Genomic DNA, 23641 nt, shown 5'->3' on the forward strand with positions numbered 1-23641 from the left:
CTCACCGACACATCATGCCCGTTTACCATCACCATGGCAACACCTGGGCGTTCCCGCCCCTTGCCATGGCAATGACCTGATGACCCGCAAGGTACTGCCGCTTCCCTAGAAGTCTCCACATAAACCGCCGCTTAATCTGCGTGCAGTTAAAAGTGGGTATAAATATGACTGCAGCACTGCCCTGAGCTGCTGCTTTCTGCCTGTGGGGCAGCCCAGCTCTGCAGGAGCTGTGGCCCTGTCACTTCCATACCTCCCGCTCACCCTTGAATCCTTCCCTGGCCAAAGCCAGGAACCCTCACAGGCTAAGCCCTACTGTGGAGCTCACCTGCCCTGCATCAAAATGTCTTGAGAGTTCTTCTAGATACAAGTCTCTTATCAGATATCTACTTTGCAAATACATTTTTCCATTTCGTGGGCAGTCTGGCAGTTTCTTGATGGCATCCTTTGAAACACGAAAGTTTCAAGTTTTGATGAAGCCCAATTTCTCTATTTTTCTTTTTGTTGCTTTTGATGTCATATCTAAGAAGACTTTGCTTAGTCTGGAGTCATGGAGATTTACTCCTATGTTTTCTTTTAAGAATTTTAGGCCGGGCACGGTGGCTCAAGCCTGTAATCCCAGCACTTTAGGAGGCTGAGATGGGCGGATCACGAGATCAGGAGATCGAGACCATCCTGGCTAACCCAGTGAAACCCCATCTCTACTAAAAAAATACAAAAAACTAGCCGGGCGAGGTGGCGGGCACCTGTAGTCCCAGCTACTGGGGAGGCTGAGGCGGGAGAATGGCGTAAACCCAGGAGGCGGAGCTTGCAGTGAGCTGAGATCTGGCCACTGCACTCCAGCCTGGGCGACAGAGGGAGACTCCGTCTCAAAAAAAAAAAAAAAAAAAAAAAAAGATTTTTGTATCTTTAGGCCAGGCTCACACCTGTAATCCCAACACTTTGGGAGGCCAAGACAGGTGGATCACCAACATGGCAAAACCCGTCACTACTAAAAATACAAAAACTAGCTGAGCATGGTGGTGGGTTCCTATAGTTCCAGCTACTTGAGAGGCTGAGGCGGGAGAATTGCTTGAACCCAGGAGGCAGAGGTTGCAGTGAGCCGAGATCACACCACTGCACTCCAGAGCAAGACTCCATCTCAAAAAAAATATATATATATAAAATAAATAGAATTTTATATAATATTTATATATAATTTTATTTATATGTAATTTTATTTGTATATATAAAATAAATATATATAAATAAAAAATATATATAAATTTATATATATTTTTTGTATATATACACAAAAATATATATATATTTAGCTCTTACATTTAGGACTATGAACCATTCAGTGTTAATCTTTTTGTATGGTATAAGGAAGGAGTCCAGCTGTTGTATATTCTTTTGAATGTGGATATCTGTTTGTCCCAAGATCATTTGTTAAAAAGAGCATTCTTTCCACAATTATCTTTTTGTTTGTTTTTGTTTTTTTTTTTTTTATAGAGACAGAATCTCACTCTGTTGCCCAGGCTGGTCTCAAACTCCCAGGCGCAAGCGATCCTCCCACCTTAGCCTCCCAAAATGTTGGGATCACAGGCATAAGCCACCAAGCCTGGCCTTTTTTCTTTCTTTCTTTTTTTTTAATAGAGCAATGAATTATCTTGTCCTTCAGTTTGCTAAACTTTTGTTGGGAGTTTCTGCATCCCTCTTCATGAAGACGATATTGGCATGAAATTTTCTTTTCTTGTAATGTTTTTGTCTAGTTTCGCTATCAAGGTAATGCTGTCCTCATAGAATGAGTGAATTAGGAAAAATTCTCTCTTCAAGTTTCTGGAAGAGTTTATGTGCAGTTGAGAAGAATGTGAATTTTGTTGCATACAATATTTTATAAATCAGGTCAGTTTTGTTGATATTATTGTTTAAGTATACGATATCCTTGCTGATTTTCTGTCTGCTTGTTTTATCAGTTATTGAGAGTAGCATATTGAAATATCTGACTATGATAGATTTGCCTTGCCAGGTGCAGTGGCTCATACCTGTCATCCCAGCATTTTGGGAGGCTGAGGCAAGCAGATCACTTGAAGCCAGGAGTTTGAGACCAGCCTAGCCAACATGGTGAAACCCCATCTCTACTAAAATCTCTACTAAAAATACAAAAATTAGGCATGGTGGTTCACACCTGTAATCCCAGCTGCTTGGGAGGCTGAGGCAGGAGAATTGCTTGAACCTGGGAGGCGGAGGTTGCTGTGAGCTGAGATCACACCACTGCACTCCAGCCTGGGCGACAGAGCAAGACTCCGTCTCAAAACAGACAAACAAAAGATTTGCCTATTTCTGCTTTTATTTATCTCAATTTTTGGTTCATGTGTTTTGGGGCTCTGTTATTGGGGACATATACATGTGGGATTTTTATGTGGTTTAATCAGTTGATCCCTTATCACTGTGAAATTACTTTCTTTATCTCTAGTTAACTGTCTTTACTCTTACATCTACTTTCTGTGATGTTAATATGGTCACTTTTTATTTCTTTTGACTAGCGTTAGCATGATATAGCTGTATCCATCCTTTTACTTTTAGCTTGCTTATGTTTTTTAAGTGTTCTTTTTGTAGGCAGCATATAGTCGTCTTGCTTTTTTATCCAATCTAACAATCTCTGCCTTTTAACTGAACTGTTTATACCATTCACATTTAATATGGTTATTGACACAGTAGGATTAAATTTACCATTTTACTATTTTTTAATTTGCTCCAGCTGTTTATTTCCCCTCTATATCTATTTTTATCTTTTTTGAATTGGGCATTTTTTATTATTCCATTTTATCTTCTCTGATTTTTTTTTTCCCGAGATAAGGTCTCACTCTGTCACCCAGGCAGAAGTGCAATGGTGAAATCATAGCTCACTGCAGCCTCGACCTCCTGGGCTCAAGTGATCCTCCTGCCTCAGCCTCCTGAGTAGCTGAGACTGCAGGTGCACACCACCACGCCTGGCCGATTAAAAAAATTTTTTTTCTTGTAGAGATGAGGTATCACTCTGTTGCCCAGGCTGCTCTTAAACTCCTGGTCTCAAGCAATCCACTCACCTGGGCCTCCCGAAGTGCTGGGATTACAGGTGTGAGCCACTGCGCCTGGCCCTCTGTTAAGGGATTAATTATAACTCTTTGCTTCATTATTTGAGGGATTACTTTAGGGTTTACAATTCATGAAGTGAAAGTGGACCATCATGAAGGGATTGGAGGAAGAGGAAGGGTTGGTCTTGCTGTGTCAGGGTAGCAGAGGTACATCCTGACTTACCAGTTCCTTCCTTCCTTTTTTATTTTATTATTTTCTCCTGGCAAACTGTGACACAGTTATTTTCAAGAGCTATAATACTACTTCACGTGTAAGAACTGTACAATTGTATACCTTTTTTGCCACTCCCAGTTTTTATGCAATTGTTTTCACACATTTTATGTTCATATATGTAATAAAATTAATAATACATTGTTATTTTTATTTAAATGACCACTTAGGTTTTAATGTCTGCTTAATAAACAGTAAGCAGTCTATTCTGTTGACCCGCATTGCTGTGGCTTCTGGTTCTTCTTGCTTCTTCCTGCGGATCCATATTTCCGTCTGCTCTCATTTTCCTCTGCCTGAAGGACTTAATCTTTAACATTTCTTGTAGTACAGGTTTGCTAGTAATGAATTCTTTCCGCTTTTGTATGTCTGAAAGCATCTTGATTTTAGTTTCTTTCTTTCTTTTTTTTTTTTTTTTTTTTTTTTGAGTTTTGCTCTGTCACCCAGGCTGGAGTACAATGGCACCATCTCAGCTCACTGCAACCTCTGCCTCCCAGGTTCAAGCAATTCTCCTGCCTCAGCCTCCCGAATAGCTGGGATGACAGGCACCCACCACCACGCCTAGCTAATTTTTTTTTGTATTTTTAGTAGAGATAGGATTTCGCCATGTAGGCCAGGCTGGTCTCAAACTCCTGACCTCAGTTGTTTTCATTAAATTTGGAAAATTTTCAACCATTATTTCTTCCAGTAGTTTTTCTGGCACAGCCTCTCCCATGTGTTACCCATGATTGGGTTACTTGAGGTTGTCCCACTGTTCACTGGTTCCCTTCCTTTCTTCCTTCTTGTTTTTTCTTTCTTACTTTTTTTTCCCTCGATGGTTCACTTGGGATGGCTTCTACAGCTGTACAGTTGAACAACACAGGTTTGAACTGCGGGATCCACTCATACACAGGTTTTCCTCTGCCTCGGCCACCCCCAAAACAGCAAGACCAACCCCTCTTCTTCCTTCTCCTCCTCAGTCTATTCAGTGTGAAGACAAGGATGAGCTTTATGATAATCCACTTCCACTTAATAAATAGTAAATATGTTTTTTGTTTTTTGGGGTTTTTGAGATGTCTCATTCTGTCGCCCAGGCTGGAGTGCAGTGGCATGATCTCAGCTCATTGCAACCTCCACCTCCTGGGTTCAAGCAATTCTCCTGCCTCAGCCTCCCGAGTAGCTGGGATTACAGGCATGTGCCACCACGCCCGGCTAATATTTGTATATTTAGGGCCAGGCACGGTGGCTCAAGCCTGTAATCCCAGCACTTTGGGAGGCCGAGACGGGCGGATCACAAGGTCAGGAGATCAAGACCATCCTGGCTAACACGGTGAAACCCCGTCTCTACTAAAAAATACAAAAATTAGCCGGGCGAGGTGGCGGGCGCCTGTAGTCCCAGCTACTTGGGAGGCTGAGGCAGGAGAATGGCGTAAACCCGGGAGGCGGAGCTTGCAGTGAGCTGAGATTGGGCTACTGCACTCCAGCCTGGGCAACAGCGAGACTCCGTCTCAAAAAAAGAAAAAAAAAAAAAAAATTGTATATTTAGTAGAGATGGAGTTTCACCATATTGGCCAGGCTGGTCTCAAACTCCTGACCTCGTGATCCACCTGCCTCAGCCTCCCAAGGTGCTGGGATTACAGGCGTGAGCCACTGCGCCCGGCCTTGTTTTCTTTTACTATGATTTTCTTTCTTCTAGCTTACTTTATTTTAAGAATACAGTATTTAATAGATACAACATACAAAATACGTGTTAATCAACAGTTTCTGTTATCAGCAAGGCTTCTGGTCAACAGTATGCTATTAGAGTTAAGTCATGGGGGAGTCAGAATCGACATGTGGATTTTCAGCCGCATGGAGGGTCAGCGGCCGGCATTCCCATGTTGGCCCAGGGTCAACCGCATTTCCAGGTTCATAAATCTGTTCTTCTGCAATGTTTAACCTGTTGTGAGCAACAGCATATTTTTTTATCTCATACATTATAGTTTTCATCACCAGAAGTTTCACATCATTCTTTTTTCTTATTGATTGATTGATTGATGGAGACAGAGTCTCGCTCTGTCTCCCAGGCTGGAGTCCAGTGGCGCAATCTCGGCTCACTGCAACCTCCACCTCCCAGGTTCAAATGATTCTCCCGCTTCAGCCTCCCAAGTAGCTGGGATGACAGACATGTGCCACCACACCCAGCTAATTTTTTGTATTTTTATTAGAGATGGGGTTTCACCATGTTGGCCAGGCTGGTCTCAAACTTCTGACCTCAGGTGATCTGCCCACCTCAGCCTCCCAAAGTGCTGGGATTACAGGTGCGAGCCACCGCGCCCGGCTCTTTGTTCTTTTTTTACATCTTCTGTGTCTCTATTTAACTTTAGAACATGGAATACAGTTATGATGACCATGCTTGAATGTCCTTTACTGCTGATTCTAACATCCGTGTCGGTTTTGGACAGTTTCAATGTATTTTTCTCCTTGTTATGGGCCATACTTTCCTGCATTCTTTGCATGCCTCGTAATCTTTGACTGGATGCCAGACATTGTAAATTTTACCTTGTTGGGTGCTGGATATTTTTGTATTCCTGTCAATATTCTTGAGCTTTGTTCTGGGGCACAGTTCAGTGACTTGGAGACAGTTAAGTCCTCCTGGCTCTTGCGTTTATGATTTGTTGGGCAGGTCTGCTGGAGACCTGTCTGCCTCACACCAATGGTTCCCCATGACTGTAGCAAGAACCTTCTGAGAGCTTGTCCCAGCTTCCTGTGACTTCTGAGTTTTTCCAGCCTGGCCGATGAGAACAGGCACCATGCCCAGTCCTGTGTGAGGCCCAGGTCCTGGTCCCTCTTAATTCTTCGGGTGGTTCTTCCCCAGCCTTGTGGAGTTTCGTCCCAGCTGTGCTGACTGGTGCTCCGCTGAGTATTCCAGGGCCTCCTGCAGGCTGCGGGGTCCTCCCTCTACTCAGGGTCCTCTCTCTCCTCTTCGCTGCTCTGCCTTTTGAACTTTAAAACTCTGAGGCCGGGCGCGGTGGCTCAAGCCTGCAATCCCAGCACTTTGGGAGGCTGAGACGGGCAGATCACAAGGTCAGGAGATCGAGACCATCCTGGCTAACACGGTGAAACCCCGTCTCTACTAAAATACAAAAAAAAACTAGCCGGGCGTGGTGGCGGGCACCTGTAGTCCCAGCTGCTTGGGAGGCTGAGGCAGGAGAATGGCGTAAACCCGGGAGGCGGAGCTTGCAGTGAGCTGAGATCCGGCCACTGCACTCCAGCCTGGGTGACAGAGTGAGACTCCGTCTCAAAAAAAAAAAAAAAAAAAAAACTGACTGTGTGCCTTGTTCCCCAGATTCTCTGCTCATTTTTCTCAACTGAGGGGTTTGTTGGGCTGTGCCTCAGTTTCCTCTGTCTGCAGCTCATCCTGCACGTTCTCTTAAGGCAGTGGCCACACCGTTTGTTTCCTTCTTTGAAGAATCTGTCCTGAGTTGCCTGGTGTCCGGGATCCTGGTGATCAATTTCATCGCACTTTGTCAGTGTTCTTGGTTGTTTGAACCGGGGTGTCCGTCGATCCCAGTCACTCCGTCCCCATACGGAAGTCCAGCAGGCTACGCTGGTGTTTTTACATTTCACATCTTTGCTTTCTCAGTCACGTCTCCTGCACCAGATCTTAGGCTGGGTTCCTGTTGACCTTTCCTTCTCCATGGGACCTTGACCTCAGAGTCCACATGACCAGGCCCTGGACCTGTGCCTAGTACTAGGGGTGCAGGGTGTGATACTTCATCGGTGATGATCGGGGACAGCCTAGGCTCTGAGGCGACCCTCCACCGCCACCCCAAGTGGGAGCCCGCCTGGGCCCTGCTTTGTCCGAATAGCCCATGTTCGCTGAAGTCCAGTCACTTCCCACCTGGGAACCCATCCCAGAGCTTGGCATCCACTCTGGGGCCCTGAACTGGTCTCCTTCCTCTTCTTTTGTTTCTTTTTTTTCTTTCTTTCTTTTCTTTTTCTTTTCTTTTTTTTTTTTTTTTTGAGACGAACGAACTCTCTGTCTCCCAGGCTGGAGTGCAGTGGCCGGATCCCGGCTCACTGCAGCCTCCGCCTCCTGGGTTCAAGTGATTCTCCTGCCTCAGCCTCCCAAGGAGCTGGGATGATTACAGGTGTCTGCCACCACCCTTGACTAATTTTTGTATTTTTAGTAGAGACAGGTTTCGCTGGTCTCAAACTCCTGACCTCAGGTGATCCTCCCAAAGTGCTGGAATTACGGGTGTGAGCCACCGCACCTGGCCTCCTTCCTCTTCCTCTTTGCTCCTCTCGACACAGCCATCTTGCCTCCACCCACGGTGCCCAAGCCACTCCTCCCTGCTATCCAGCTCCCACATGGGGTCTTCTGAGTGTGGCTGAACACCCAACTCCGCCACCTCCACCTGCCCAGCAGAGCCCAGAGCATCTGCACTCAGCAACTCAGAGGGACAATGGTGTCCACTCCTTGGGCACAGTCCTCTGGGGGCCACCTGCAGCCTGAGGTTCCCAGGAGCAATGGGGTGCAGGATGAAGCAGCTGACTCAGCAGACACTTGGTGGGCACCGGCTATGTGCCAGGCCCTGTGCTGGGTACCTTGGTGGAGGGACCATCCCCCCGGGTCAGGGTGGGAGATGGGCATGGAAGGCCTGCTATCCACCAGGGGGATGAGAACCACGTTGGAGGCCCCGGGAGCTTGTGAGTGCCAGTGCCACCCCATGCCCCTGACCAGCCCAGGGCCTGGGTGTACCTGAGGTGAACCCCTGAGGCTGGTTGGCAAGGAGACGCCTTCTGATAGTGTGCCACCCCCAGGCTCGGGCAGAGGTGGAGCCAGGGGTCCCCGAGGCCCAGAGCTGGAGATTCAGGATCCAGGACCTGAGGCAAGGGGCACAGGGGTGTTGGGGTGAGTGTGGCCAGCACCAGAGATCCCAGGGCCGGGAAACTTCTGCAGGGCATGGGAGAGGAGCAGAGAGGCCACGGAGGGCAAGCCGCGGTACTCAGCCCCCCGGGGCCATGGCTGCCAGCAAATGTGGCCCCGCCGAGTTATAAACACAGTGTCCCAGAGGCCTGCCCCGGGCCCACAGACAAGTCTTGGTGAGCCCTGTGCCCGCGCCCCCTGCTCCTGGGTGCCTGTGAGTGTTCACTGCCTGCTCCTCTCTCCTGGAAGGCGAGAGTGGCCGGGTCCTGCAGATCTCAGCGGGCGTCAGATACGTGCAGCTGTCGGCCTATTCTGAGGTCAGCTTTTTCAAAGTGGACGGAGACAACCAAGAGACACTCATCCAGACCCCATTGTGAGTATGTGTGACACCAACGAGTTAGTTTTGAGTTTGTTTTGAGTTCATTTAGATCACATTAATTCCTTGTCCTTTTTTCCCTGGAGACCTGGGCTAAGTCCTGGTTATGACAAATGAAATATTCGATGTCTGTTCTAAGGAAACAGCTCCCTTGAATTTCAGTATCTGACCCTTTGCTGTGGTCCCTCTTGCCTTCTGAGACCGCAAGCCCCGAGTCAGAGCCCCCAGTCTCCCCCAGAAATCGGCCCCGAAGCCTCTGGGCCTGGGTCCATATCTGGAGGGGCGACGTCAGGACTCCGGCCCTCGGGTGCTCCTGGGAGGAGGGTCGGCTGCAGAGATGCTCAGGCCTCTCGATGCAGCCAGGAGGGGAACGGCCCTTACCAGCCAGGCCTAGTTGGGCGCCACTCCCCATGCACACATCACCAGGCCTCCCAGGAAGATGCTGGACCAGGCCAGTGTGTGCACGAACCCACATGCAAACAGAGGCCTGAGCTGCAGGACTCCAGGAAGAGGCCTCACTCTAAGCCCTGCCACATGACAATCCATGCATTTTCCCGTTCACAGTCAGAACTTAGCCGTGCCCCAGGCGACCAGACCTGAGTGTACCGCCACAGCTCTGACACTCCCTTTTCCCACCAGCCCTTCTCCAGAGTTAAGGACAGTCTGACATTTGCAGTAAACTTGGACCCACTGTGAAAGTCAGAATGCACCCAAGAGGTGATGCTGCTGGAGTTGTCATAAAGAATAATGGGGGCCGGGTGCGGTGGCTCAAGCCTGTAATCCCAGCACTTTGGGAGGCCGAGACGGGCGGATCACAAGGTCAGGAGATCAAGACCATCCTGGCTAACACGGTGAAACCCCGTCTCTACTAAAAATACAAAAAAATTAGCCGGGCGAGGTGGCGGGCGCCTGTAGTCCCAGCTACTCGGGAGGCTGAGGCAGGAGAATGGCGTGAACCCAGGAGGCGGAGCTTGTAGTGAGCCGAGATCGCGCCACTGCACTCCAGCCTGGGTGACAGAGCAAGACTCCGTCTCAAAAAAAAAAAAGAATAGTGGGGGCGGCAGGCAGCTCTTCCTTCACGCTGAGACCTGCTATCTGGCTAGGCCCTTTTTCTCTCTGGGCCTCTGTTGATCCCATCCCAGCAGGAGACCTCCCAGAGAGGCTGAGTAGCACTCCCTGGACTCAGTGTAGGCAAGTCCCTGGGTCCAGGGCACGGAGCACGCTGTCTGCCTGCACCCTAGCTTGGTGTGGGGTGAGCAGAGCCAAGCTGCCCCCATTCCTTTGCAGTGGGTTCGAATGCATCCCTTATCCTGTGTCCAGCCCCGCAGCTGGGGCGCCGGGGCCCAGAGCTGCCAAGAGAGGTGCAGAAGCCGACGTACCCCTGCCCAGGAGAGACCTGGAGCTGGATTTGGGTGCCCTCTGTGGCCAGGAGGGCACCCCCGGTGGCCTGCTTGGTAAGTGGAGCTCACAAACCAGTTGGGGGTTGGGGGTGGGTGGGCCCAGGCCCAGCAGTCAAGGGAATGTGCGGTCATGGGGACCCAGAACCAGGCCAGAGCAGGAGCAAGCCGTACCCAGGGTCAGTCGTCACACGTGGGTGAAAGGAGGCAGGGCCAGGCAGCCGCATCCCCAGACAAGCAGTCCCGGGGGGCTGCGGAGGCTCAAGCCGATTGTTCGTCTCCCCTGAGCCTGGCAGGGGCTCAGCCTCGTAGGGTCCTCAGGGCAGAGTTTCTGGGTCTCCCTGGCTGAGGGCAGCAGACTCACCCAGGCCTTGAGGCCAGTGGCCAGCCTGGACACGGCCCCAGCCACTCTTGCCACCTGGTAGCCCCCACAGTGGCCGCTGGCCGTGGCTCTGAGGGGCCGCGGCGCCCACTGCTCTCTCAAGGTCTGGGTTTCCTGCTGCTGCACTTCTGCATGGGTGGCCTCACGTTTCCTCGTGGAGATGAGGCCTAGGTGCTCCGACAGAACCCCCAGCCCCCAACTCTGCCCCCCAGGCTGGGGCCAGTGAGAACGGCACTTCCATAGAATGTGTGGCCTAGACTTCACACGGATCATTCCAGAGTTACTCATGGATTTGAGTCAAAGCTTAATCCCTCCCGTGCAGCGCGATGTGCCTGTCAAACCTTCCCATGTAGTGCAGTGTGCGCGTCAAACCTCCAGTGCAGTGCGGTGTACACGTCAAACCCTCCAGTGCAGTGCAGTGTGTGCGTCAAACCCTCCCGTGCAGTGCAGTGTGTGCATCAAACCCTCCCGTGCAGCGCGGTGTGCGCATCAAACCCTCCAGTGCAGTGAACCGTGTGCATGTCAAACCCTCCAGTGCAGTGCAGTGTACGCGTCAAACCCTCCAGTGCAGCGCGGTGTGCGCATTAAACCCTCCCGTGCAGCGCGGTGTGCGCGTCAAACCCTCCCATGCAGTGAACCATGTGCACGTCAAATCCTCCTGTGCAGTGCAGTGTGCATGTCCCATGCAGCACGGTGTGCGTGTCAAACCCTCCCATGCAGCACGGTGTGCGTGTCAAACCCTCCTGTGCAGTGCAGTGTGCGTGTCCCATGCAGCGAGCGGTGTGCACGTCAAACCCTCCTGTGCAGCACGGTGTGCGTCTCAGTGCCAGAGTGAGGGAACAGTCTTAACAGCGTTGGGAGGCCCTGGGGTGCTGCCAGCCACCGGGTCCTTCTTGCCACAGCCCTGCACCCCAAGGCTCAGTAAATGGGGGTCGGGCATGGGGGTCCCCACTGTACAAATGCCTGGCACTTTGAGTTTGGGGGCCTTTGAAGAGGGCCCAGCTGACAACTGAGGTCCCCGGCCCCTAGAGCTGGAATCTGAGCCTGGAGTGCTGCTTGGGGAGGACACAGGCTGCAGGTTCCTGGGTCGAGGAGCACAGGGCAGATCTGAGAGGCTGTGGTGAGCCCAGATTCACAACTTAGCGTGGGTGGGCTGTGCGCCACCACGTTCCACATGCAGGTAAATGTCCCAGGTTTGATGAGATGCCCCGAATCATCCCCAAATGCACCTCATATGCCGGTCCTTGTCACCTGCCTTGGCCGATGCGAGCTCAGTCCCTGCCATGTCTCTGCCCGGCCCTGCCCACCACACGCAGCCCCAAGTCCCCTGGAGGCTGTCTCCAGGATTTGCACAGATGGCACCACCACCGCCTCCCCAAATTCTGAGGCCTCTCCACTCTAGACCTGAGCCCCACCTGCCACCCCTGAGTCCTCACAGTCTCCTGACCCGGCTGTCCCACTCGGGGGAGCCCCAATTCCGACCCTCCAGGCCCCTGGGGTGGGCAGGCAGGGCCAGCCCCTCCCAAGCCGGAGTCTGGTGAGCCTTGGTCTGGACCCCCCTTTCCTGTCCCTTAAGCCAGCCTAGCAGGCCCCAAAGCCTCCCTCACATCTTCCTGCCCAGGTGTGCCTGTCCCAAGGGTGCCCCAGACCTCAGCGCAGCCAGCCACACTGCCTCGTGGGCTCAGCTCAGCTCCAGGCTCTCCTGCAGCGAGACAGGGTTGAGGGGTGTGGTTGGCAGGCTGTGCCTGCACCCTCTCTCCCAGGCACTGTGTGGCCTGTGACCCTCCTGGTCACTGTCTGCAGCAGCCCCTCTTAGCAGCCAGCACTCTTGGCCGGTCACTTGGCCCCAAGTTCTCCCTGAGGATCCGTGACTCACACAGCTTAAGTGGGAGGAAGCAGCAGCGAAATGGCCCTCGCCGTCCTGGGAAGAGCCTCCGCCACCAGGGCCACCTTCCATGCCTGTGCCCCTGCCCCCGGAAACCTCACCCAGCTGGTGGCCAGAGCCTCAGAGCCTCGGGGGTCTGCTTGTAGGGAGCTCATTCTTCTAGGATCAGATGAGGCTCCGTCAAACAACGGCTGTGAGCAGAGCAGCAAGCCCGGCGTCATTCTTCATATAAAAGAGCATGCGGGCATCCCAGGTGGGACAGCAGGGCCCGGCGCCTCCACGGGAGGCCAAGGCGGCCAAGCCTCGGGCCAGCAGGGCCACGGGGGGTCCAGCCCGCGCCCCCTCGTCTGCCTTTACCTCAGTTTATAGAAGCAGTTTTATGCCGCATAGGTGGAATAGCTCTCATATTTCTGCATAAAAATACTTACTGGGCGCCACGCCTTCTACTTGGAGAGATTTTCGGAGCCAAGGTCTCAATTAAAACCAGCCTTGTGCCTGCATCGCACCCTACCCCGTGCGGGCCCCTGCACCAGCCCCACTGCCTGGGTCTGGGGGCCTCCCCCAACTGTCAGCCCGGCCCAGGCTATTTCTGGCTTGACGATGATGTGAGTGTCCAGCCGTAAATTATCCAGCACAAAAGAAATGTCCCTTGGGAAACCTAGAGGTACATGCTTTTGTTTTTGTAAGACCTGCTGGAGCTTGAACCCCAGACATTTGGAGTTTGGTGCCAAGCTCTACCTAGGGCTCATGGGTGCATCCAAGACCAACCCTGGGAGGCTGGGCTGCTGCTTTCACACTGATGTGAAACTAAACCTCTCTGTGCCTCAGTTTCCTCATCTATAAAGGGAGGGTAACAGCAGTGTCCACCCCAAGGACGGATGACTGAGTACACATGCTGGCCTCCACTCCGACCTGTGCAGGGGCACCCTGGAGGGGAGGAGCCTGGCCTGGGGTCTGGTGCAGTCAAGTCCATGCTGAGAAGAGGAGGGGGAGGCCAGAGTCAGGGAGGGGCTCTCCAGTAGGCTCCTACTTCCTTTCCGTCACCCAGGCTGGAGTGCAATGGCGTGATCTCAGCTCACTGCAGCTTCCACCTCCCAGGCTCAGGCGATCCTCCCAGCTCAGCCTCCAGAGTAGCTGGGACCACAGGCACGAGCCACCATGCCTGGCTAATATTTTGTATTTTTTTGTAGAGACAGGCCCTCGCCATGTTGCCCAGGCTGGTCTCAAACTCCTGAGTCCAAGCGATCCTCCCGCCTCAGCCTCCCGAAGTGCTGGGATCACAGGCTGCTTTCACTTTCCTTTTCTTAAAACTGGAGAAGTCCCTCGCGGGAAGGGGCGGGTCGGGCATGTGTCCCCGGGGCACGGTCGGCAGGGTCCTTGCTTTGTCTGTCTCCTGTCTCAGCGACTGGGCCAAGGACCCAGCAGGACTCACCCTAGCACCACACCCGACTAATTTTTGTATTTTTAGTAGAGATGGGGTTTTGCCATGTTGGCCAGGATGGTCTCGAACTCCTGGCCTCACGTGACCTGCTCGCCTTGGCCCCTCAAAGTGCTGGGATCACAGGCATGAGCCACCATCCCAGCCTCTTTAGTCTTTATCTTCCCTTCTTTATGTAATCCATAATGCCATTTAGGACTGATTGATCGGGCTTGCTGCTTCCAGACCCCTTCATTCCATGCAGCAGTTGACACAAACTTTTCTTCCCAATTCCCATCTCCCGTTGAAAGTCTGCCCCCAACATGTGGCCTTCACAGCACCCTAGGACATGGTGGGTTCTCCCTGCCCCAGGACAGCAGGGTGCTGGGCAGAGGGCCCCACTCAGTACCTGGAGCCCAACCAGGCCCCCACCACAGCCCTCAGGCCCTAGGGGATTGGGGACGCTGGCCAGGAGCCCTACAGAGGAAACGGAGTCATTTCGAAGTTTCAGTTCCAGCCGGGACAGCATTCATCCCCAAGTAGGAGAAAACTAAAATAATGATGGCTTAGACAAGAGTAGTCCTGGCCGGGAGGCTAGAGGTATCAGCCCCACTGTGTCAGGAACCCAGCTGTGTCTACCTGGGCCTACCAGCATCACCCCGAGGTCTGGGGCAGCTCCCGGAGCCCCCTCCCTCAGTCAGCAACCCCTGCTCAGGCCTGGAAGGGGAAGCCAATTCCAGACAGGCCCAGGCCCAGCCACAGGGAGGCCCCAGAATCAAGGAAGACCTCACAACCAGCCAGCGGGGACCAGGGGCCGGCTTTAGCCATTGTCCTGAAAGAAAACAAAAGGTGCCGTTCTGAGGCTGTCCCGCGTGTCCAGGGAAAATACACCAGGAATCATTTCCTTGTAAGCGTGAACTTCACATTCTCAAAAAAAACAAACCAAAGTCCCTTGCTCACACTCGTCCCTGGCCCGGTCACAGCGCTGCTTGCTTGGCTCCCAGACGGGCGTCCTTCCCTCTGGCCAGACCCTTGCCAACGGGTGGGCCCCGTTGAAGCCTCTGGCCTGGCCTGCAGTGCGTCCTGGGGCCGTGTGCAGCTGTGCTGGTCCCAGCCTCAAGTTTCCGTCTCTGTGCTTACCTGGGAGAGGGCCGGGGACCACGGGACGCAGGATGCCCAGTAAGACCCCTGTCCCGTGGCTGCAGAGATGGCACCTGTGGAAACGTGCCCACCCCACACCAACCATGGCACGCCTTCCAGCCACCAAGCAGGATCTCCCACGCGGACGGCCACTCATGTGCAGGGTAGAAACGTCAGGCCAGAGAGCTTCAGGCCAGAAGATAATCCAACATGAGGCCTGAAGGAAACTCGGGCCAGAAAATCTCCAGGGTACCTGCCTGCCGAAGTCCCTTCCGAGGACTCTCCTGAGCCAGTGGCTGAGACACGTGCATCCGTGGCGGAAGCTCCAGGTCTGGGCAGCCCTCTCCCCGCAGTCACAGACTACGCACACTGGGAACACCTACCTGCAACAAAGCCCGGCCACAGCCAGAGAGCAGGATGGCTCTCGCCAGGCCCCTTGGGTTGCTCCCCGCCGCTGACCCCCTGCTGCGTGGCACAGGCTTCCCCATGGCCCCGCCACTTTGGCTTCCTCCCGGCAGGCCATGTGCTTAGGATGAGACATGGCTGCTTTTAGCAAACAACACTAGGGTGACTTCAGTCCAGCCAAGATGACTTCTCACTCACATCAGAGCTCAAGAGGGAGAGGTGACCTCCCTCCCCAGCCACTGGGGACCCCAGTTCCTGTTACCTGTTCTGCCACTGTCATCTTTCTGCACCACCTCATGGTCCTGGATGGCTGCACAGGCTCTAGCCATTATGCCCCTATTCCAGCTAGCAGAAAGGGGGAAGCATAAGTGGCAAGGAGAAGGGCCCTCCCCTTCTTTTTTTTTTAATTGCTCTATGCATTTATTATTAGCTATTATTATTGCAGAACGAGGGGACAAAAAGCTCACAAACACTCTACACAATTTCATAAGACACATTGCAGGGGAAAAAGTGACTGAGATGGATCAACAGTATGCTAGGGTGTTGATGGACGCATTCATCGGGGAGGTGGACCTCTAATTCCTGGTGGAGGGGGCCTCATTCCTGGAGGGGGCATGCCTTCCGGCGTCCCTCAAGCAGGGGGAAGCCCAATTGGTAGGCCTGTGGGTGGCCTCATACCAGGTTCAGAAGCACCACGTTTTAACTGTGGACATCAGATGTGGTGGAACGGCAATCATGACCGTGGGCCAGAGGAGCAAGATGCTGCTGCACGTGGACCGCGGAATGAGACGTATCCTACAAGATGGCGGAGTCTTCACTGGCACCTTTAAGGCTTTTGATAAGCGTGTGAATTTGACCCCTGTGATTGTGAGAGTTCAGAAAGATGAAACCAACGAATGCGAAGCGACCAGAACGTGAAGAAAAGCGGGGTTAGGGCCCTCCCCTTCTAAAGAAGCTTCCTGGAGGCGCCACCCTCACTGCCATTGCTCAGAACTTGGTTACACGGCCCGGCCACACCAGGCCACACAGCCAGACGAGGCCACACAGAGACAAGCAGCGCGGCAAAGACTCTGTTACCAGAGGAGGAGGGGAGAATGGCTCTTTGCCAAATGGCTCGTCACGAACGACCCCTGCTGGGTCCCCACAGGTGCACCAACCGACTTGAAAGTCCTGGAGAGGGCTGGCAGGCAAGGACCTGAGTCTCCAGTCACCCCTGCAGGAGGAGCCCAGGGACCCTCACTCGCTTCTCTGGTAAGGAATTGGGTGGGGTGCCCTGCCATGACCCTGAAACAGCCTTTAGTCTCACCCTCCATCTCCACAGACTCTACGCCTGCCGCTTTTGCAGTGAAAGCCCAGTGCTAGGGGTGAGTGTGTGGGGAGCGTGGGAGACGGGCGCTGACCCGGCCATCCTGGGCAGCTGTGCTCAAGCAGCACCCCCGCCAGTCCCAGCTGGACTTTGCCTGGCAGGACACCCGACAGGCCTCACTGTGGCCTCTGCCCCGGGGGGTCGTGCGTGGGGAGCTGGGCCGGCCCGAACAGTGGGATGTGCTGCCTCCCCGCGCTGGTCCACCTGCCACAAACACAAACTGGAATGTTCTCAGCCACCTCCAGACTTCACAGCCTCTGGGCTTTGGGGCACAGAGGTCGGGCTGCCCTGGGGAAAGGAGGGAGAGAAGGAGGGCTTTGAGAGAGCACGGACATGAGTCAGACCTGAAATCAAGCCAAGCCAAGCCGCCTCACGTTTTAAAGCAATTGCCAGTGTCTCAGCATGTTCTGAAGCTCAGGGCGACAGCCAGGGGCCGATAAACACCTGCCACAGATGCCCAGCACACCTGTGTCACCCCCGTGCCACCCCTGAGGTCTCTGGACTGAAGGAAACAGAAGGCCCTGGAAGGCACCTCCTGCTGGGTCAAGGCCACTGGGGTCTCCCAGGAGCACCTCCAGCCCCGCCCCTCATGCCCATGTTGTGGGGAGCACAGGCCTTGCTCCACTGTCTGTGGAGGAGGCTGGAAATTCAGCCCAGCTGTGCCCACCCCAGGGACAGGCTTCCCGGGAGCTCACACTCGCCCCCAACAAACTGACGTGGACTCGGGGTCCCAGGCATCTTTCCTCGAAGACCCGACAGCAGCCGGGAACAAACCCTCCAGAAACCTGCCTTTCACTCATAGAAATAAGTTGACAAAGAGGGCAAATCCTTTCTCTTTCTGGAGGCCTAATGTCAGTGATACATAATTGCACATCACAGTATTTTATTATTTTGTTGATATGAAATGTTTCAGTTGTTTAGTTGTTTTTAACTTTCAAATAAGGATTTACATTTCGTTGAGAAGAAAAGACGATTTCCAAGGCGTGGACTATTGCCAGATACTCTAAACCCTATTTTGGTTAAATTACAGCACCCAGATTTTAGTAACAAAGCACACTGATTTTATATTCAAAGGATTTTTATATTTAGTCTCTTAACCTTTTGTAATTCCCACCCACAGCTTGCAGCGCAGAACCCTTCTGTGTCCCTTGTTGTCAGTGGGGTGTCTGCCTGGGCCCCATAATTTGGGCCATTGAGTTGGAGTGCAGGTGCTGCCCATGGCGGGTGGACACGGTCAGGCCGGCTGGGCCCCAGTGCCTCAAACGATCCCCTGGGAATTGGATTTGGGAACGTAGAGAGGCTGCAGGCGTGAGAGGACGTCAGGTTGCTTTTCTTTTCTTCTTCTTCTTTTTTTTTTTTTTTGGTTTAATGCACAAAACCCTCCCAGTGAATATTTTCAACAGATCTGAGTGGTTTCTCTTTTTCATGTGTTGGACAAATGGTTTTGAGTATTCATCAGATGGGATCTATGAAGAATCAATCATTATTGTAAGATGATTTTAAAAATCAAGGTGCCCTCTGCCACTAATTCAATCTTGCCAGTAAAAGTGTCTGAATGTGCAGCAGAGAATTTCAGGAAATTTCATTGCCTCGTGGGGTGATAACAGCTTTAAATATTAATTGTCTATGGTTAATTATGGCAGAGTAGCATGAAAGAGCCATATTTTTAAAGAAATGTTTGTGCTATAAATTCTTTTTCTAGGAATCACATCATATAGAGGGACTGTCCCAGAAAAATACAGTATAAAAAGATATCATGTTGCTTCCAATGCCAGAACAGTGGATGAAAATGGAAATGAACTCAGACTTCGGGGTGTGCGTCTGTCTAAACCTAAGCAGGGATGTTGGAGGGGCAAGGTTAATTCTCTGCCTTCAGGCAGGCGTGTGGGAGCCGAGGGGCTCTTTGGCTGGCAGGCGGGTGGAGCACCCCTCCCTTGGGGTTAAGCAGCCTCTTTGGAGGTGGCTGCTCTTTTGGGTAAAAGCTTAAGCTTTCAGGTTCCCTCCTCCTCCACAGGTCCTTTTCTCTTCCAGGTTCCTTCCTGTTCTTCCCTCCCCTTCCCGCCTGGAACAATTCAGTCCTAAAGCCATCAAGTCCTGCCAAGTGAGGTAGCCATTGGGGTCTCAGAGCTGTGTCTGGGTGTTGGGCCCAATGGAGCAGGGAAGCCCCCAAGCACGGGGCCTGAGGGGGTGATGGAGGCAGCGTCCATGGGGTATCCCTGCGGTGAGGGGTGCAGCAGGGCCTACAGACACAAAGAAGGGGGGACAAGAAGGAACCCGTGGGCTTGCATTCAGGGGTGTGAACTGGGGGTTTGCATCATAGAGAGGAAAGTGAACCTGTGCGTTTGTGTGCATGTCTGTGTACACACGGCTGTGTGTGTGTGCACGTATGTGTATGTGCCTGCACAGGTGCGCATGTGCATATGTGTGTGCGTGCCTACGCAGGTGCATGTGTGCGTGCGTGTGCGTGCCTGCACAAGTGTGTGTGCGTGCACGTGCGTGTCTGCGCAGGTGCGCATGTACGTGTGTGCGTGCCTACGTGTGTGTGCGTGCTTGCGCAGGTGCATGTGCGTGTTTGCCTGCGCAGGTGCATGTGTGCGTGTCTGCACAGGTACACGTGTGCATGTGTGTGTGTGTGCGTGTGTGTGCGCCTGCACATGTGTGTGTGTGCACATGCGTGTGCATCTGTGTGTATGCCTGCACAGGTGAGCATGCGTGTCTGCACAGGTGCGTGTGTGCATGTGTGTGCGTCTGTGCAGGTGCACATGTGCACGTGTGCATGCCTGCACAGGTGCATGTGTGCATGCAGGTGCATGTGTATGCCTACACAGGTGCGTGTGTGCGTGCGGGTGCGTGTGTATGCCTGCGCAGGTGCGTGTGTGGGGGGAGGTGTGCGTGCGTGTGCACTCACTGGCTCTGCCAGGGCCCGTGGGCAGCGGCTCCCCAGCAGGCAGGAGCAGATGCAGCACCCAGGATCGCATCTGAAAAAATCCGGGGTTCCCTGGAGAAGCAGCAGATCCAGGCTGGGGCAGGATGGAGGAATTTCCCCCATGGAGGGCAGAGGGAGGAGGAGTCAGCTCCCCATGCAGACGCCCCACCACCCTCACGGAGCCATCACGGTAGACTCCACTGGTACTGGATCAGTGAAAATCCTGCCCCACCCGGTAGCGTGGGCTGAGCAGACCACAGCGTCTCATCCATTCCTTTCCTGCCAAAGATGTGTAACCCAGGTCTCTCTGTGATGAGACCTCAGACAAGGCCACACGGGGGAACCTTCCCTGAAAGGCCTGGCCTGGAAGCTTCAAAGACGCCAGGACCATGGCAGTCAGGGAAAGGCCCAGGAATGTTCCGGACCGACGGAGACTGAAGACACAATGACAGCTCTCTCCAATGTGTGGTCCCAGGCTGATCTCCTTCCTGTGAGGGACATCACTGGGCCATGGGAAAGCCTGGGCTGGGGTCTGACCCTGAGGCGTGCCCTGCCCCAGGACGACTGTGCTGGGTTATGTGAGGTGAAAAACTTCCTGGTTTGTAAAATGCACTCAAGGACGTGGAGTGAGAAACAAATTCAGCAACGAGGCCAGGCGCGGTGGCTCACATATGTAATCCCAGCACTTTGGGAGGCCGAGGCAGGCAGATCATGAGGTCAGGAGATCGAGACCATCCTGGCTAACATGGTGAGACCCCATCTCTACTGAAAACACAAAACTTAGCCAGGCGTGGTGGCAGGTGCCTGTAGTCCCAGGTACTTGGGAGGCTGAGGCAGGAGAATAGCGTGAACGCGGGAGGCGGAGCTTGCAGTGAGCCGAGATCGCGCCACTGCACTCCAACCTGGGCCACAGAGCGAGACTCCGTCTCAAAAAAAAAAAAAAAAAAAACGGACTTTCAGACGGCCCAGGCAGGGAAAACATTCTTTGTACTCTACCTGTGACTTTTCTGTAAATGTTTGATTAAACATTTACCCCAAAATGGAAAATACCAGTGCACTCTGCACACAGGGCAGCAAGGGAGTGACGGAGGCGGCGGGGGCCGAGCAGGAGCCTCGAGGCCGCAGCAGCCGCGCAGTCCACCCCCTGCCCCGCAGTCAGAATCTAACCCTGAGGCCATCGGGAGCATGGCACGGGCAGCCACGGCGGGGAAGGCACCTGTGTGGCCCCATCCCCCGCACCGAGACCGTGGGGCCAGCAGCTGGCTTGGGGTGCTGATCCTCCTGCCCCAGCCTCCCAGCACTTCAGAACATTCCTGGGCCTTTCCCAGGCTGCCGGGGCCCTGGCATCTTTGAAGCTTCCAGGCCAGGCCTTTCAGGGAAGGTTCCCCGTGTGGCTTTGAGGTCTCATCACAGATGGAGGCTGCATCTCTGGCAGACATGGAAAAGGGGAGACAAGATAGAACCCATGGGCTTGGGGCGTGTGAGCTCGGGGTGTGTGTCATAGAGATAAGAGGAAACATCCGTGTGTGCGTGTATGTGTGTGGCCTCATACACGCGGCTGTGTGTGTGCTCCTGCTCTCCCCTGGCGGGGCCTGTGAGCAGCGACGCTGCTGGTGTGAGCTTGGCTGGCGTGGGCACCTGGGCACCTGGGGTCAGAGCTGCTCACTGCAGCCTGGCCCTAGGCCCTCGGCACAGTTTCTGTTCCTCGAGGAGGCCCTCGGACACAGAGCCCCTATGTTGCCAGCTAGGGTGCCTTCATCTCCATCTCTGGTCAGCCGCAATGCTGCTGGCAGCCTGTGTCCACTGGCGAGGGGCAGGTGCTGGGGTTGGCCCTCTGAGCGGCCTAAGGGTCCAGCTGGCAGGGCAAAGGGTCTCCCGGTGCAGAGCCTGGCCCTTGTTGTTCAGAGCCACGTAGGGTGAGCCCGAGGCTCTCCAAGGAGGACGGAGGCGAGGCAAGTGCCCCGAATTGTCCTGTGTCCCCCAACAAGGCTGGCCCACGCTCGGCCGCCAACAGGGAGCAGCGGGGGAGTGCGTGGCTGCTGCCCCAGCAGGTGGCAGGTGGTGGGTGTGCAGGCCTGGCCCTGGCCCGGTGGAAGGAATGGGTTGGAGGTGCCAGGGGCAGACACAGACCCTGAGTGTGGCAGCCTGAGGACCGCCTGTGCCTGTGCGAGGGTGCGGGTGCATGTGGCCACCCATGAGTACAGAGCGTGAGGACACGTAGATCCCTCCCGGCGGCTGACACTGTCTTCGTTCCTCTCATTTGGTACCAACAGAGAGATGGTGATGCTCCCTCTGGCAGAATTCTGCATTTGGGGACTTGGCATTTGCTGCTGGAAGGTGGAGGTGGCCCCCCAGGACCTCCGTGGCCAGCTTCAGCCCTGCCCCAGGCTCTGCAGGTGGCCGTTGTGGCTCATACAGCCCGCAAGTTGGCACAGCGCTCCCCCTTTCCCTTCCCACTGGGGCGGCTGGGCCCTATCTGTGCAGCGCAGGGACAAGGCCCCCAGGGACGGAGGCCAGAGCAGGCCAGGGTCATCACGCTTGCCCCGAGAGGCCAGCAGGGACCAGCGTGTCCTTTGCACAGCCCGGCCCACGCGGGATCCCTGTCCAGAGGAACTGCTGTCTGTGCAGTCCCCACCCCTGGCGTCCTCACCAGCGTCGGCCTTAGGGCTCCTGCACCCCACACCCTGTCCCCCAGGCCTTTCCCAGCCCCGCAGCATGCTGCTGGTCGCTGGGCCTTCCTGCTCTCCCAGTGAGAGTGTGGCCCTGTGGGGGACGCTCGGGGCCAGCTCGCCACACCGCCTTGTTGAGCGTGCTCACTGGAGCTTCTGGGGAGCAGGTGCCCGGCTTCAGAACCACGTCTCAACCTGCCCTGCAGATCCCTCCCAGGCCCACCGGCCCCTCGTGCCCGGCCACGCCCAGCCCTCAGGTGATGCTGCTCTGGCAAGAAGAGCCCCTAAGGCCACCTGAGGGCAGTGCCCCTGAATGTCCTCCTCAGCCGTGACTGCGGGGACGCACGTTCTCTGCTGGCCTGATTCTGGTGGGTCTGGACCAGGCCCTCCCACACTCCTTTCTCTCCTGCTCCAGATGGGAAAGGCGGCCAATGGCCGGGAAGGGGGTCCTAGGGAAGCTGGCCCACCCCCACCCCACCCTGCCCCTGGCCCCAGCCCCACCTCAGTCACCCTCACAGCTGGGCCTGCTGGTAGCAGGGGGGGCCTGCGGGAATCCCGCCCAGCAGACACGGGACCACGGTTTCCTCCATTCTCTTCCAGAAGAATAGGGGGCCATGGATTCTACACCGTTTTGCTAAAAGAAGTCCAAACCCCAAGCCAGAGGTGGACGCCACGGTGTTTAGAAGCCTCGGGAGGCAGCCAGTCCCTGGGAGAGCTGGCCTCTGCGGTTGCGCCTCCTCCTGCTTCCCTGTGAAGCTGCTTCCACGGCTCCACGAGGCCTCTGTCTGTCGGAGGGCCCAGGACAGCCATGGCAGGGTGGCTCCTGGCCTGTCCTCCCCAGGAGAGCTTCAGAACAGCTCCTGAGAACACAGTGGGGATGAGGAGAGCCCTGAGGACAGCAGCCGCGGGAGCCGTGGACCTTGTCCAGGCCCCCAGGCCCGAGTCTCAGTCCTCAGGGGGCCGCTTCTGCTCAGCACAGCACCCCCAGAGGATCAGGAGCAAGATGAGGGGCCTGATCCCGTTCCCGCCTGGCCGGAACGGCACCTGCCTGACCCCAGCAGGGCTGGTGCCCCGCAGCATTGTGTCCAGGGCCCAGCCGGCTCTGCCAGCTGCACAGACAGCTCTGTGGGGGGCTCCTGGAGGCGAGGAATGGGCAGGCACGGAGAGAGCCCAGAGCAGTCCTGTCTTGGCAGCTTTGCCAGCAGACGCGCCCGCACGTCCCAGAAGCAGGTCTGAAGGCAGCAGTGGAGAAACAGCATCGTGCTGGCGAAACGCGCAGGAGCAGCCGCGACCGATCAGGCCCCGGGAGCTCCGGAGCATCCTTTATTTTCTGAACATTCAGGAAGGTTGGAGGCTACTGGAGACGGAGGCTTAGGGTCAAGCACATTTTCTTTTTTTTTTTTTTTTTTTTGAGGCAGAGTCTCGCTCTGTCGCCCAGGCTGGAGTGCAGTGGCACAATCTCG

The 23641-nt window shown here is 54.6% G+C and overlaps 1 protein-coding gene across 9 annotated transcripts in view; it reads left to right on the forward strand.

Annotated features, from left to right (window-relative positions):
• MORN1 (MORN repeat containing 1) overlaps positions 1-23641 on the forward strand; it is a 70923-nt gene that overhangs the window by 26369 nt on the left and 20913 nt on the right. For 7 of the 9 annotated variants that reach the window (XM_077979826.1, XM_077979834.1, XM_077979818.1 and 4 more), the window contains 2 exons: positions 8465-8588; positions 9879-10045. In XM_077979826.1, the coding sequence (XP_077835952.1) occupies positions 8465-8588; positions 9879-10045 (291 nt within the window). Of the gene's footprint in view, positions 1-8464; positions 8589-9878; positions 10046-12401; positions 12708-22778; positions 23560-23641 lie in introns of those variants that run through there. The other 2 variants (XR_013409686.1, XM_077979848.1) reach the window with 2 other exon arrangements.

This window comes from Macaca mulatta, chromosome 1 (assembly GCF_049350105.2).
Source record: "Macaca mulatta isolate MMU2019108-1 chromosome 1, T2T-MMU8v2.0, whole genome shotgun sequence".
In the NCBI taxonomy this organism is placed as follows: Eukaryota; Metazoa; Chordata; class Mammalia; order Primates; family Cercopithecidae; genus Macaca; species Macaca mulatta.